Genomic DNA, 16,393 nt, shown 5'->3' on the forward strand with positions numbered 1-16,393 from the left:
CAGTCCTGCAAGTGTTGGAGGTTTCCCTGCTGCAACACACCTAACACACATCAGACCTAATTTGCAGACCTGAGCAGCGCTTGACAAAAATCTGCACAAATCTGTTAATTACTCATTGATCTGAGTCAGGTGTGTTGCAGCGGGGAAACTCCCAGGACCACGGCTCTCGAGGACCAGCATGGACCACCCCGGGACTAGTATGTGAAAGTTGCTGTCTTGCAGTTTAAAGGTGCCTCCCTTTTTCAGCACACTTTATTAATGAAAAAAAAATCCAACAGCTCTCGAGAACGTGAGTTTAAGACGCATGTTTTAACTGGTCTTAAATCATGCAGCAAACCAAGTTTGTGTTGAAACTGGAAGTGTTTTAGCAAAACATTGCAAAACCTAAAGAGCTGCTGAACTAAACTGAAAGCAAAAGAAGAAAAATAAAAGTTTAGCCTCTATAATGACTTTGGCCTAATATAGGAAAAGTAGGATATTCAGAGCATTAACAAACTAACACACCAGTATGTTCAGTTGTATGTCATGAAATACATACCCAAAGCAAGTAGATATATATGGCAAACAAAATCACCTTTCAAACACGTGCTTATATTTAACCTGATCTTCAGTCTCATTTTCTCACTAAACTCATTGTGGTGCACTGAGAAGTCCCACCATGACATGACTGTAATGTAATACTGTGTTTTAAAATGAACACATTTGCTGCAAATATTTCTGTATCATTACATTGCTCATATTTTAACGGAGGACTTTAGACAGAACAATGATGGTGTGACAACTTCTGGTACTGCTTTATGCATGCTCTAAACAAATTCACAGACCTGTGGTCAAAGCAGGAAGCAATAAAAGATTTCCCTACTCTGTTTTCTAACTGCCAGAGCCCAAGTAAGCAGCCTTTAATGAGCTAAATCTGTCTGCTTTGTTCATTCATTGGTATTCATCCACATGTGAGAGAGCACAACAAAAATGCCTCTTGGCCAACAAAACTTCATCATTAACCCCTTCCTGGGTTGGTTTAGTAATTACTACAGAATAGATATTTGGAATACCTCTACATCTCTGGTCTTTGGCCTTAAAGTCAATGACATTTCTTAGTTATCGTTGTGTGACCATTAATCTCTGTTTAGTGTCACAAGCTCCTTAAAACAACTTGGAGCTTTCAGTAAAATGTCTCCTTTTCTGCCCTTTCCACTGAGTTTTTTTTCTTTTGCATAAGTAGCCTGCATGATCTTTAATAAAAACAATGTGTGGGGTTGATACAGTTCACTGTTTATGGAGTGAAAAGTAGCTCAAACGTAGCTTAAGGTCTCAATTCCTTGAGTTCTCCATTTCTATTAATGACAAAGCCCAAAATAGTCTCCTGTGGCTTTTTCTTGTCACTCAGCAAAGAACAGCCAGAAAACATTCAGATTTATATAGTTTATTCCCAGTCTTTAAAAAGTAAGAACTATTTAAACACCATCAACAGTTATTTGCTCACAGTATTGAAATGACTTAAAACAGAAAATATCTACTGTGTACACCACCTTAAAACTACACAGCAGCCCAGGTGTCTCATGACGAAAAGCAGTGCAACTGATATACTATGTTGGTGCAATTGATATGCTATTCACACAGTGTGTGTTAGTGCAAAAGAGCAAACAGAGCACTGTACAACACTGTGAGGCATAAATATACTTAATAACATCTTGTGAAAAAGATAATGTTTGACTTCAGTTCATACTTAAGTTCCTTATTTAGCATTTACAAGTGGTTTATACAAAGGTTTGTCATTTTCTTTGATGTAGTTGGAAACAGATGGGATTATTAATGAATCTGTCAACAACTTTCGTCACTGTTGTGAGAACTTACAATGTGTGAATATTAAGGACTGTGCTGCAAGAGGAAAGTATTTTTTTTAAAAATGCTACTATAAGACCAAATGTCTTCATTTTAAAGTCTCATTTTACAACCGCATGACAGTGTGCTTGCTTGAAACCATTTATTGATGTATAACTATATATAAGGCTCATGAAGAAAGTGATGCTACAAAGTATTACAGAGGTTTAGTTTAGCTGAATTTCTACTGCAACAAAGAAGCTTGTAGTCCTTCACGCCAAACACATCAAATTTAAACTGCAATTCCATATAATCATTAACAGAGCAGTTGAAGTTGAACACATCGACATAAATAATAAACTATGTTAATGCACAACTGCAGAAGACAAGACAATAGTGCAACAATATTGTCTAATATTAAAGCACCAAACTACTATTAAATAATACAAATATAAAAAACATAGCATTTCATTTGAGAATTTGGAATTTTACATAACTCCTGTCATGTTTTCTGCCTGAAAGATGTATTGTAATTCCTTTTAATAAGCCGGTTTCAGTTGCACTTTGTCATTAATCTACACCCAGTGTTGAGCTCTTTTTTTCCCAACTTTCCAAGCTACAGTTGTCTGTTTTTTTTTATCCGAAAAGAATGAGGGGGATGCAACAGTGAGAAATGATGCAAAAAATCATATTTCAGAAGATGACATTTTAGCAGATCACAGCAGTGTGACAAAGATATTCAACGCTTCTCTGAGCAAAGATCTGCTGAATCTGAATAAGAGGATTTATTGTTTAGGTGAAGTTGGAAGGTGTCCACTAAACAGAGTTTTCCGTCATACTGGCAGATGTCTTTAAGTTGCCTTTAGGTTCCTCTTGCCACTCTTTGTATTGGTATGCATTCAGAAAACAGTTAAACAGTCCTAAGCCAGAGTTTAAATTACTAATCAGTACAAACAAATGTGAAGAAATGATGCTTACTATGAATGTTCAGTGAACTTGAAACGAGTCAGTGTTTACCAGATGACAGGCACTGATTATCACATACAAGTGAATTTTAAAAAAAAACTGGCATTTAACCCAGTTTTTTTTGCCAAACTTAATTTTTTGCCAGAGATATTCCTCATACTAGAATTTCCTTATGTCCTTCTGCCTTCTTCCACCCTGTCTGTCTCAGCGTCCTGAGGCTCCAACTGCTCCTCAGAGCTGCAAGTGCCGTGCTGCATCTCCTGGGAGAAAATCCTGCGACGTGACTGGGTGGTGAGATCCAACAGATCAAACGAATCAGAGGAGAAGAGGCTGTCCTCGCTCACCACACTGGAAGGACGGCTGCGACGACCCTCTGTGTCCCCACTGGCCTGTAAGAGCTGCTGCAGAGCATCGGGGAGAATTGCAGGGATGGAAGAGGAGGTCAGAGTAGGGTTATCAGGAAGATCCAGACTGCGAGAGAACTTTCCGTTACGTTTTAGAATACCTTTCCGTCTCCTTACTGCTTCTGTGCACATGGTGGGACTATCATCTGCTGATGGAAGATAAATACGCTGCTTGTGGGAGTCTGACAACCCTGCATCGCCATCTTTTGTTCCTACTCCTGAGCCTCTTCTTTCAGAGGATGATGTATAACTTGACTCCCCCACATAAAAGTTCTTTAATATCCCCTTCTTGGGCATCTTGGATGAAGGCTGCCTGAACATGGAAGGAGGTGTTTGGCTTGTTGATAAGACATCATGATGTGTGTGAGTAAGTGTGCGTGACCTATAAGGCTGTGGAACAGTGGTACACAGTTCAGAGGAAGAGCTCTCCTTAGGAGGGCTGTGGAAGACAGAATCTAAACTCCTCTGGTGTTTTAGGATGCCCTTGGGTTTCCTTCTTTCAGTGGTGGAAGTGGAGGAAATTGCAGCAGAAGATGCAGCTGTTGGAAAAACACTACAAGCTCCCAGTGCAGTCTGGGGAATTGTATTCTCTTTGCGTGACTTCCTGAGGCTTGAAATCCCTCCACGTACTCTTCCTCCTCCTCCTCCTCCTCCACAGTCATTTTTTAGAGGAAAGCTGAAGTTAAAAGAGTCTGAGGTGAGCTGAGAAGAACGGGGGGAGTCTGAAGACAGGCACCCTGGGTCGATGGTCAACTTGCCGGCAGCAGTGACCTGATTCTGCCAATCGATGTAGCGAGCAAGAAGAGGGGAAGGGCATTCATGGTGTGGAGATGAATGACAGTCACACACACTCTCTTCATAGCCCCAGTTTACCCACCAGTGATTGGCTACATCTTCTATGGTGGCCCTCTCGTCCACACGCACTGTTAACAACCAGTCAATGAGAGCACAAGCATCTGGAGGGAACAAAGTCAGCAGTTACTAAAGCAGATAGACTGACAAACACAGTTTAGTTACCACTTCAAGCAATGATGTGTGACTGAAAAAAAACATGAATATTGACATGGACATTGTAAGGATTTACCTGAGGGGGGGTTGGGCCTCCGATAGCGGCCTTGGATGATCTGCTCTGTAAGCTTAGCATGACTAGCCCCATCAAATGGCATGCTGCTGTAAAGCAGCGCATACAGAAGCACGCCTAGAGCCCAGCAGTCAACCTAACATAAAAACACAAACATAATGATAATTGCTTATTAAATACTTTTTATTGTCTGCTATTCTATTTTCCATTTTCAGCATAAAACAAATAAAAATGTAATAACAACAGAATGGAGGTCTTGGTACCGCACATACCAGAAGGAAAATTTTAGGTTAAAATTTCTAATTTCAAGGTATTTCATTGAGTGCCCTATAAAGGGTTAAGATAGTTTTGTATTAAATCACCACTTATTCATCATATTTCATACTGTAAATGCAGATGAATGGACTAAATAACGTTTTATGTTGAACTACCCACCCCCCTCCCTTTTTTTAAAAAAAAAAAAAAAAGAAGGCAAACAAACAAACAAGTAAACATCAAAAAAGGGTTTTAATCTATCATTCACAATAATTAAACACAGATTTCAAGCCTCTGTGTCAACTTACCTCCGGGCCCTGGTATGGAAGCCCCTTTACTATCTCTGGGGCTGCATAGAGTGGACTTCCACAATAGGTCTGCAGCAGAGTACCCATCTGGAAATTATTTGAAAGGCCAAAATCAGCCAGCTGCAGAGAAAAAGAGCATATAAATCAACACACTTTGAAGGCAGATTACATTGAGTTCCTTATTTTTTCTACAATGTACACACAATCTACTCTGGGAAGTCAAGTCCAGTGTGTCCAGAGTGTGTGTATTTGTGAATCACATGTATGTGCAAAGTGAAAAAGTAAGTTTGAGTCACAGATAAACAAATTACCAATCACACCACAGAACACATATCTCACTACATACTGGTGTTTGTATCAAACGAAGACTGATTAAATTACATGACATAACAGACAAATTGGGGGATGATGAACCTTTCATAAAATCCGTTCAGCTATTCTTCTCCACATGCAATCTGGATTCCTTTTCAATGACTTTCTTCTGCAAACTTGCAGTCATGTGGAGAAAACAAAACAACCAAAAGCCATTTCTCTTGCAGGAGCCAAAAATAGGTATAGCCTACTGAGCTATTGCCAGTGTGCGTGTGAGAAAGCAAAGAGGGGGCCAAAATGATCAGGTGGCTAGAGCTTACGTAACGGAACAATCACTCACTCGAGAAGTGAGGAGTCGGACATATTGTGCCTTGTCTTTATCTAAAGAGATTATTAACATGCACACTAGCTCACTATCAGAACCTCTGGTGTTAAAAATATTCAGTATGACAGCTTTATTTCCATGACAAACAGAAACAGAGCTTTCACATGCATGACAGTAGATACACAACCCACCTCAAGCTTCTTGTTTATTCTCTGCTGATAACTATATGTAACATGAACATGTTGCTGTGTGTGCAGCACATTAAACTTCTATTAAATCATTGGGCCAAAAGTTCAATTTTCACTTAACTTTAAGCTTTTGTAACTGCACATGTGTATAACCTATTTTGCGTAGTGTTTCTCCTAATATAGGTTATGTTTAGAATATCAATAGATGTGCTATATAATGCAAATCCCTTTGCATTACTTTGTGCATGACCAAGATTTTACATAACATGTCCCACTGTTTCTGTCAAGATTAGATGTGCAGACATAACACAGAATGCATAACACAGAAATTTGATCATTTCCTGCAGCAGATGATGTAAACAGGCAGTGTGGTGAACCTGTGGTGATGAGGTAGGCAATGAATGAGAAGCTGCTGAGTGATCCACACATAATGTTTTGTTTTGATGGTCACACAGAGCATACATATATAACTTTCCGTCTGGCACCAGTGTTAAGATCCCCTTCAGAATTCCCTGCATTCCCCTTTGGCCATGCACAGCTCCCATATAAGGGCAGTAGTATCCAGACAGGGCAAAAAATATCCCCCAGGTTATTTTATAAGTCCTTGTACTGTGTTTGCTCAGGTTCAGTGTGCATAGTTTAAATAATATTATCATTTCTGCGGGCGGAAAATGCTGCAGTGTGTGTTCTGAACGTGCACTTTGCAGTTTGTTTAAGAGGTGTGAAAGTATTCCAGAGCTCGCTCAGTGGATCTTTATTTCAACAGTGGGAAACAACTGCTTCCTCAAACTAATCAACCACTGTGTCAAAAGTGTGCTTATTTTTGTGTTCAAAAACAAAAGTGTGGGCAAGAATGTAAATATTGATGCTGAATCAGAGCGCATAATGTGTTACATACCTCTCTAGCAATCATGCTTTTGACATTAAACATATGTGTTTAAGCACAGCAGTAAATCGTTTGTGAAAGAAAACTTTTTTTATCTTTCCAAAATATGCAAATGTTCTCATGAGCGGGCATACGACTCTCACCTTTACGTTCAAATCTTGATCCAATAGGATGTTCTCCAGTTTGAGGTCTCGATGCACCACTCCATTCTACAAGATGAATACACACCATGAAGTTTTCCAAGTTATCAGAGAGAGGAAAGTCTTTGTTTGACATAAGTTAGCTTATAATTTGATCCCCTCGTGGTATTAAAGTAACACAACTAAACGTTGGCAGATTTTAGCAAACTGGTGCCCTGTAACACAGGCCAAGTCATCAGCCATCTTGTATCCTGTCTTTTCTTTGGGCTCTCTCCAGACAGTAAAAGTCAAACCAATATTTACTCATGTCTTATCTTTTGTTCTTTCATTTTCTCTCTTTCTTTCTCTCAGTGTCTTAGTGTGTTAATATCCAGTTCCTGGCGTGTGACGCGGTGCTGTGGAGCAGCTGTCACATGATGCCCTGGACTGCTAAAAAAAAAAAAAAAAAAAAAAGTTGCAAAGTGCAGCTTCTCTGCACTGGGACACTGTGTGGCAACAATGGCTCCACAAAAAGGGCATAAGAAAAGTCAGTGTGCAATCCAAACAGGTTAGAAGCACAGACTTTTATAGTCAGAAAATTATGTAGTGTTGCTTTAAGCACCTGGATTTCAATGAAAGGCAGCTGTAGAGCCTGCTGAAGCAGAGCCAGAAAACACTTAACATGCAGCAGGAAGAAAACTATGTTGCCGGATCAAGGGTTTTTCACTGATGCCCAGTGGGCCATAATTCTTAAGGAGAGACAAAGCTCCAATAGATAAGGGCATCTAGGAAGTTCTGAGATCCAGAGAAGCTTTTAACAAGGCTGCCACATAGAGCTTCTTTCAATAACTATATCCTTCTTAGTGCACATTGGTGTAAAGAATGAGGCTGCTGACATCGTTTTCAAGGAACATACATAAACAGATAAATAAATATGTATTTAATCAGTTCATGATGTTTATTCTTTTCTTTTAAAGGGCCTGGCCAAGGCAGGATTTGGACAATAGCAGATCAGTTTATTTCTACTCTTGAAGCTTTGAAAATCTCTCTGCGTGCCTTACATAGCTCTGAGCCACATTCAATAATTCATTCATGCCAGAACATTCATGTCTATTTTTGTACAGCGTTCAAGGGCAGTGGGAGCACAAGACCCCTCCTGCCTGGACACTACAAAGCTGCAAGAGATGAATGATAATCTGAGACCAGTGTGTGGGATTCGTGAAGAATCCAAACAAACAGAATCCTCTGTATCACATCAAACTCAGCCGGCCCAGCTCTTCATTGCTACTGTGTATTAATAGGATTTATGTATTTTCCTGATAATTCCTGTTTGTTGGAACGGGGGTTTATTTTATGTACAAAACAACTATTAAGAAAAAAGAAACAAAGAATAATGAGCTCCTTTGCAAATGTTTACAGTCATTTAGAAGTAGGAAGCTAAATATGTTGGCGTGTGTGACTGTGAAGAACAGTCAGTTTAATGCGCTCTTAACCCAGAAAGATCAGAAAACTAAAGTCAAGTTTTTCAGCAGTATAACGATTAGGATTTAGTGGATTTAGCAGTACAGTATTTGCTTATTCCAAATTCAATGTTCAGCATGTGCTGCCCTAATTTGGACTGAGCTCCTGTGGCATGTGTGAGCTACCTTATGGCAGTAGTGCACGGCAGATGTGATTTTTCTGAAGATGCTTCTGGCTTCCGTCTCTGGCAGTTGTCTCCTCTCCTGTATGTAATCGTACAGCTCTCCTCTGCTGGCATACTCCATCACTATCACAATCTTATCCCGGCTCTCAAACACTGTCAACACAACACACACAGGGAGCAATCACAGTTCAGCCTTATCCAGAAATATGTTTATGTTAGTGAATACCTCAATTCTGCACTAAATAAAACACTAGGGGTGTTATATTGATTGTTAGAGAACATAAAATTTATTCAAGGGACATCATTTTGAATGGTTTGAGTTGAGGTTTTTTTGTTGTTTTTTTTTTTTTGAGCAGGAAAATCAGCTTTTTCCCAAATCTTTGTTTAATCCTGAACGAAAACAGAAATTGCTCACACCATTACTTGCACCATTAGTGTGAACTAATATCAACTCTTGATACCAAGCAACAAACTTTTAGTTGGTAAGTTTCATTACAAACTCATGAAAAGCCTAAACTAAACTACAACTGAGCTAGTATAGTAATAAATGTGCAAATCTTTGAAAATGATTCAAAACATCCACTAGAATTTATTTAGTCTTGTTCATTTCCACAAAAAGTAAATAAAACTTGCTGGAAAAACTTTTTTCTGATACAGATTAGGGGGTGTAAGTATTTTGGTAGTGCCGATAGAGATGACACAAAATAAAGAGTGCTTGGGATCATAGCAGGGAACATGTCGCCCATTTAGAGTCACTTCTATGATTTTAATTATTCAGGGACAAATATCCTGCTTTATGGACCAGAGAAGGACGCAATATCAAGCTTTAGACACATATGGTATGCTTCGATGGATTAAGTCACTGCTGGTCTTCAAATAAGATTAGTAAGCTTTACCATTGTTACTCCTGATCCGTGAGCATTGTTGTATACAGCGCAGTAAGCACTGTGACTTCAGGGGATATGCATCCATATGAATGAAGAATGCATCCCTTTACTCATGAATCTGCTTTTAAATAATTCATCTGCTGATCAGACTGCAGGATAATTCATTATGGCATTTCGGACTTGCTCAAGATTGTTTTGGTTTTGTTCTCTTACCCTCATGGAAGCGTATGATGTTAGGGTGCCTGAGTGAGGAGGTGATCTCAATCTCTCTCTGGATGTGAATTCTGTCCAGGTTGTCCGTGATGCGCTCCTTACGAATTGACTTGATTGCCACCTGGAAGCATGCAGTTGAGCATGAACATGTTAGACAGTTAGCTATCAACTCACACATAAGTTAATCAATCTTGTGATTCAATTTGGATAGTAAACAATAAAAAAAAAACTGTTGATCTCTTTTGAGACAGCTCATCTTGCACAGCTAGAAAATAAAAATTAGGTCATTAGGAGAGAGCTTTGATATAATAAAGCTTTACATGCCCATTATCAGACCAGATACAGTACCAATAGAGACACAGAGTCAACAGCTGATACATTTAACTTTCTCCCACAACCTGATTCATTACAAGGAAAAAATGTCAATTTGATAAACAGGTAAAGTACTGTATTAACTACACACTTAAAGATATTACAGTCACAAACTTATATGCAAATGAAATCTCTGGATATTAGAAGTGATTATGAGGCTTTTAAAGCTGGTCTCCTGTGATGCGAGCAAGCTCAGAGACAGAAGGTTGACAGCTGCACTGTTAACACAGCTTCATTTAATCCCAGGCACTCACTGTACCCAAATGTAACCCCTGACCCCTGAAGACACACACAGGCACGAGCGCCTAAACCTCTTTGCACAGAGAAACTGTCTCACAAATAGCACCATACAAGACAAAAGTAAACAAATATCTAGGTGTTCAGTTTAAAATATGTTGGACTTAAGTGAACAATGGACAATGAGAGAACAAGCGATGTAGTGCGTCAGCTCAGTGCAGAACTTATTAGGGAGGCGGAAATCCAAACATAGAACTGATCAGTCTGCTGCATAATCTTGTCAGGCCCTGAAGGGTTGGGCTGAGTTTTCCTAAAGGTCATAACTGCAGCGTTCTCAGCTGCTGGAAAAACATCTACAAGACACTGAAAGACACAGTTCACACGCTCTGTCAACTGCACTGGTTATGCAACACAACCCAAGAACACCAGTGAACTCCTGGGGCTGGCCTGACCTTATTTAACTGATGGAAATGTTACTGAGTCTATTTTTTTTCTTTTTTAGGTCTGTATCTTTTCTATATTCACATAGCAGCCCTACGTTTTCCCACATCATCAGACACTTTAAGCTAACGTGGCATCTCCTTCAGGCCAAGGTGCAGCAGGAGCTGGGTATTGGTTTGTATCTAATATATTCTGTATTTATCAGGAAAAAGGATATGAAGCTTGAAAAATATTATGAAAAAAAGTCATAGACAAGGCCAATACAGTTAGAATTCTATTGGGGCCATCTGGATCAGCACAATTTCTATTGTTTTGGGGGTTTTTTTCATCTCTGTAAGATGAAATTTAATGAAAATCTTGGCCAGGTCATTTTTGTGTAAACCATCAGATTAATAACCAAACAGCGCTGAACAAACTCTTCTTCCAAAAATTAGCTGTAGGAAAGAGGAGGGGTAATGCCAAAGGAATGTAACAGAACACGTTAAAGGAAGGGATTAGATATGCATAAGTATGTGGTTCTGGGCAAAAAGCTGTGTATTTTGTCATCACGCTAAAAGGATATTCACCCCACCCCCCCAAACTTAAATCATCAGTGCATGAGCAGCAGAGCACAAAGAAGAAAGACACATTCTGGGCAGTACTCACCCTTCAGGGCACTAAGAACATTGTTTTAATGCGGCACATGCATGCAGAGGAATTTTGGCTGTGTGTGTACTTATATGATCTCACTCTGCTGTGCCCAAATATCTAAAGTATTCTTCTTACAAACAATACCTTATTGTTCATCCAAATAATGTGCTGTGTGTGAAATATACTGCTGCTTGTTGAAATATGAGCAGCAATGTGCATGAGTCATGTAAACATAACCAGATATTTTTTAACAGTACTGGAGAACATGTGAAAAAGAGCCTACAGACCACTTTTTTTTTTTATCATAAAGCCAACACAGTTGTACAGTATGTATTGAAAGATGACCAGTCAAACAAAGCAGAAAATTTATATTCTTAATTAATTAATGTGACCATAATTAATTTATTTTGTTTTATATTTATGTTATTTCATATTTATTTTATTACTTCCTGTTCATATTCATTGAAATGTGCAAGGTATTTGATGTGTCTCGCTAATAACTGTTTCCTATTTACATATATCTTTGGTGGCCAGGCTATTCCAAGGTAAGGTCATATATGAAAATTTATGACCTCATGTGGATCAGGAAGTAGTTCTCTATAAAATGTGACTACAATAAAGGTTTATGGTTGCACTGCTCATCTTCTTTGACGTTTGATGAGGAGATTTTTTGCATATCATAGTGTATGTGCTACACGGCATAGGTGAGCAATAGCAGAACAGAATGGACCACTGCCATGGCAGTTTAGTAAAGGAAAAACATGAGCACACTATGCATAAGCAATAAGTTTATTCAGTCAGAACAACTTGGAAATAACATTCCCCTCTTCAGTCCTCACACCTTTTCAGAGTTTGTCTGGGAAATTTTTCAAACAAGACAAGCAAAAAAAGGGATTGAACTAGAAAAAATGCATATTTATCAATGCCACACTGAGCAACCACATCCAGCTGTATGAACTGAACACCAGCCAGGAGGACACTAGTGATTTCTGAAGTCCAGACTCGTGCTGTGAGGCACTTATTTTTCATCCATTAAGGTTGCTGGTTGCCAGACTGTGTTACATCAAAAAGGTTCAGGCAACCTCTCTGCAGCTGCAGTGCAGCTTCACAAACAGAGTAATTCAAGAACAATGTTCACAGTTTGAAAAAAGGTGAATCTTACAGATGAGATTTCCTTCTTAAACTGGATTAATCCCACAGGCATTAAGGACTTTCTTTTAAGGAGCAGAAAAAATATACGTTTTGTCTTAAAGCTGGGGTAGGTAATGCTTGGGAACTAGCAAGATCTGAAAGCGGCACCCTGTTTTGGCTCTCACCCCTCTGGTTTTGCTCCTTACGCGATCCAAGGCTCTTTTTCCTTACCTCTGCCAAGGAAGTTATCGTTTTACCAGCGTTTATCTGTTTGTGTTCAAGATAACTCAAAAAGTTATGGTTGGATTTTAATTAAACTGTTTTGGAGTTGTTGGAAATGTGAAAAGGAAGAACAGATTTAATTTTTGGTGGTGATCCGGATCATCGTTTGGATCCAGGATTTTTTTTTTTTTTTAAAAACCATGGCGGAGGTTTGTGTTCTCCGAGTGCTTTTTTTTTTTAGTTCACCATTTTTTCCACCAATGATTTTCTCCTTCTCGGCTGTTTAGCGGGAGAAGGCAAATAAACTGAGCCGGGTCGGAGAAATCGTCTCTGCATTTTGTCAGCCACAAAGAAGCTTACGAAATATAAGAAATAAACAGCTTCAATTCAGCCCGAAAGTTTTTATTGGTCAGAATTATTACAGATCTACAGTAAACTGAGGGGTCTAGCTATATTTCTTACTGTTCATGATTAAAAAATGTACAGACTACTATCAGGACGAGGAACCACTTCACCAAGAGTAAAAAAAATGTCTCTGAGCAAGATTAACTACCTCAGCTTTCAGAGGTAAAACAGATTTAATAACAAACTGCTGTTTCAAATGTAGCAACACACATTAAAAGATGCATACATCTCCAGAAGTTATGTAATGGTAAAAAAAAAAACAAAAAAAAAAAAAACAACAGCACAATGCACGGAACTTTGTTATTTTTATCAACATGGTTCAGCTTTATAGAAGAATAAAACTTTCAGAGGCAGCACAGTCAGGACCCTGCATTTATCATCCTGTCTTTTCACTTCGTCCAGTGCATTAGTTATGCTCATCTCTTACTCTGGAGCTACTTTAATTTACCTCTTTGCAGTAAAACCAATGCTATTGCTTCCTCTTCCCTTTGCTCTAAAACTCTCTCCTCCTCTTCCTCCTCCCAAACCTCAGACAACAGGCCCCTGAGTGTTGTTTCCAAAAATAATGTCCATTTTGTTTAAAAGAATCCCTGGTATGTGCTGGCTAATGGCTCAAGGAATGCAGCATTTTCCCCTTGTCCTACCAACCCCCCTGACCTTGCACTCAAACATTTAATTCTTAGCTGTCTCTTTTTTCTTTTATCAGTAATGTTACCTGTACTTTTACACTCAATGTCTGATTTAGTTTTTGAACATATTTTAACCTTAAGAGTTTTTTGGATCAACAAATAGAAAAGCAGTGAAAGTCTCACTTGAACAATCTGATTTTCAAAAAGATTATCCCCTTTACCATGTGTTTACTAAAAGATCAAATGTTTAATTCAAGGCTGATGAGGCCTCTCTGTCTTTATATTCAGATGACAGGAGAGGGAGGGATTAAGGCCTGACATAAACCCACGATTATTAAAACTAATCTGTCACCACACTGTTTTTAACCCAGATATTCATATAGGACAGTTTTACTTTTGACTCTTGCACATGCTTGTGTTTGCCTGTATGTCTCACTGGGTTTTTGCTAAAAGGGGTCAGACTCTTGGTGAAGGAGATCCATTGTAATGAATTTATCATTTTCTTTAAGTGCTGAGTGAGTCAGACCAAAGGAATCTCAGCCTGGCAGGAAGCAAGAAATGGGTCTAGGATCTCTCTCTCTCTCTCTCTCTCTCTCACACACACACACACACACACACACACACACACACACACACACACACACACACACACACACACACACACACACACAGACCCTCATGCCACCAAGGAAGACATCTTCACCTTCACATCAGTATTTCATGTAACAGACAGGTTCCTGACAGCTTGCCAGAAAATTAAAAGCAAAAGCAACGTATCGCAATGTCTATAAAACATAAATTGTTGCACGAGGGAGCATATTTAAGGAAATTCAGGAAACTGGGTTTAAACTACCACAAAAAGCAATATTCCTTATCCAACCGATAGACAAGACCACATCAAGACTCACCGTTCTCAGAGTTGCTCTTTCTGCCGCTTTCTTCACTTTCCCGTAGGTTCCTCTCCCCAGAGTCTCCATCACCTCATAACGGTGTTTCAAGTTGTGTTTGTGCTGGTGCTTCTTCACTTCCTCTGGTGCCGCCGTGGAAGACAATGCCCGACCCGTCGCCCCCATGTCGGCGTTTTTCTGTCGCTTGTCTGCGCTACAGGGGTGACGGCCGTCCATCCTCCTCGGTAGCTGCTCACCGCCATGGTGGCTGCTGCACGCCGCGTCCTGCAGACACCCGAGCTCGGAACGCTGACTGGGATTCATTGCGCCTCTGCTGTCTGCCTGACGCCGGCCCATCCTTTGCACTGTGAGCACCTGTCACAAGCAGCCTGCACCAGGGCACAGTCCCCCAATTACCTGGAGTTCTGAGCAAAAAACTACAGCAGGACCTACTAATCACCCATACAAAATGTTTCTTAAAGCGTTTAAATGAACTCCCGGGGGAGATCCATGCATTCATGAGTTGTGCTCTTCGCTCCGTATCTCTTTCTCTTTGCTCTCCACTTCAAAACACAGCAACAGGAGCCTCGAGAACCACATGGTCTGGAGCTTTGGGTGGAGCCTCGTCCAGTTCGCAGCATCCAGGCAAGACATGCCCACTTGGGATCGTTTTACACCGGTCATACTTAGCGGAATGAGAAGCACAAGAGAGGAAAGAATGCATGCTTGGAATGCATGAAGCACCTGATCAGACTAACCCTGTTTCCACCACTTACGTCAAATATGTTTATGGATGCTTTGTCCTAGGGTGGGTTTACTAAAAACAATTCAGTAAAATAGGATTTTAAAGAATATAGTAGGATGGAGAAACTTTGAAGACAAGACTGGTTTTATTTAGAATCTCTTGGGAAAACTACAAATTACCACACAAAATATTCCCTTTAAAAAAATGTGGTAGGCTGCTATGACATAGACCTACACCTCTGCACATGCACAGTGCCTGTTCTGAATTACCTCTCAAAACATCAAGATTCAATTGTTTAGCTGAGATCAAGTTTGCATAAAATGTCCCCCATTTTGAGGTAATGCATGTTGATTTTATCTGTTCAGTTTTTAAGTTAGTCTCCAAACAACTAGCTTGAATGCAAGAAAAAAATATTAGGGTCTTGCTCTGTGCTGTCATACAAAACAAGACTAAAAACAAAGAAAGGTATGAATGTGCGGCGCGTTCTTTATTAGTGCCTTCTTTATGTCTGTAAAGGATCATGTAAGCCGGATAATGCTGTTCAAAAACCACTTTTCCCATCAAAGCAGACCTGTGTCTCACCAGGTGAGTTAAAAGACCATTTATTTTATGGTCCTGGAAGTAGATTAAGCTGTAACAGACCTTGGGGCTTGACCCCTGTGGTGGTCAGGATGTGACGGATTTGTAACAGCACTGAATCCCAAAACTGGTCTAAGTAAGAAACCGGTCTGATTAAATAAACTTCAACAAAACTCTGTATGTCGTCACCTTCAGACCCCTCGGTGGTTTGTGGATATGCATGTTCCTGCAGGAGCAGGTTTTAGTTTAGATGCTCTTTTGGATTTCCAGGGTGTAGGAAAGCATCTTTATGCTTTGTTAGCATTATTTTTCATGTTAGTTTGAATGACATCCATGCCTTCAAGTGTGCAGAAAAATGCTCACAAATTGCTTTTACAATTTTATTTTTCAACAAGAAAACTCAAAACATTCTGTTACACCTCTGCTGGTGTTTAGGTGTTAAAGTCTTGAAACAGAAAAGCAATCAGCGATCTTGAAGCATGAAGCATGATGAATGAATGAATAAATCTCTACAGCTGGTTTTTAGGACAGTGTTTTCATTCACGTAAAATCAGGTTTTCTTTTAAAAACTGCACACCAATAGCAAGGTAGCAGACATTACAGCAGTTAGGCTATACAACATCATACAACAAATTGGAAATAAGATGGTTTAAAAATTTAATATTTTAAACTGAAGCTCTAAAAAAGCCCGCTGCATACTAATAA

At 39.5% G+C, this 16,393-nt stretch overlaps 1 protein-coding gene across 1 annotated transcript; it reads right to left on the reverse strand.

Moving 5' to 3' along the window:
- Positions 1 to 1,445: 1,445 nt before the first annotated feature.
- Positions 1,446 to 14,908, reverse strand: LOC306755046 (NUAK family SNF1-like kinase 1). The gene is made up of 7 exons (XM_079239273.1): positions 14,386 to 14,908; positions 9,411 to 9,531; positions 8,312 to 8,463; positions 6,690 to 6,755; positions 4,836 to 4,955; positions 4,276 to 4,408; positions 1,446 to 4,147 (listed from the first exon to the last, which is right to left on the reverse strand). The coding sequence occupies exons 1-7, from the start codon at positions 14,719 to 14,721 to the stop codon at positions 2,958 to 2,960; spliced, it is 2,118 nt and encodes a 705-aa protein (XP_079095399.1). The 5' UTR covers positions 14,722 to 14,908; the 3' UTR covers positions 1,446 to 2,957.
- Between the last annotated feature and the right edge of the window lie 1,485 nt (positions 14,909 to 16,393).

Source organism: Telmatherina bonti (assembly GCF_933228915.1).
Source record: "Telmatherina bonti genome assembly, chromosome: 4".
NCBI classification, from domain to species: Eukaryota; Metazoa; Chordata; class Actinopteri; order Atheriniformes; family Telmatherinidae; genus Telmatherina; species Telmatherina bonti.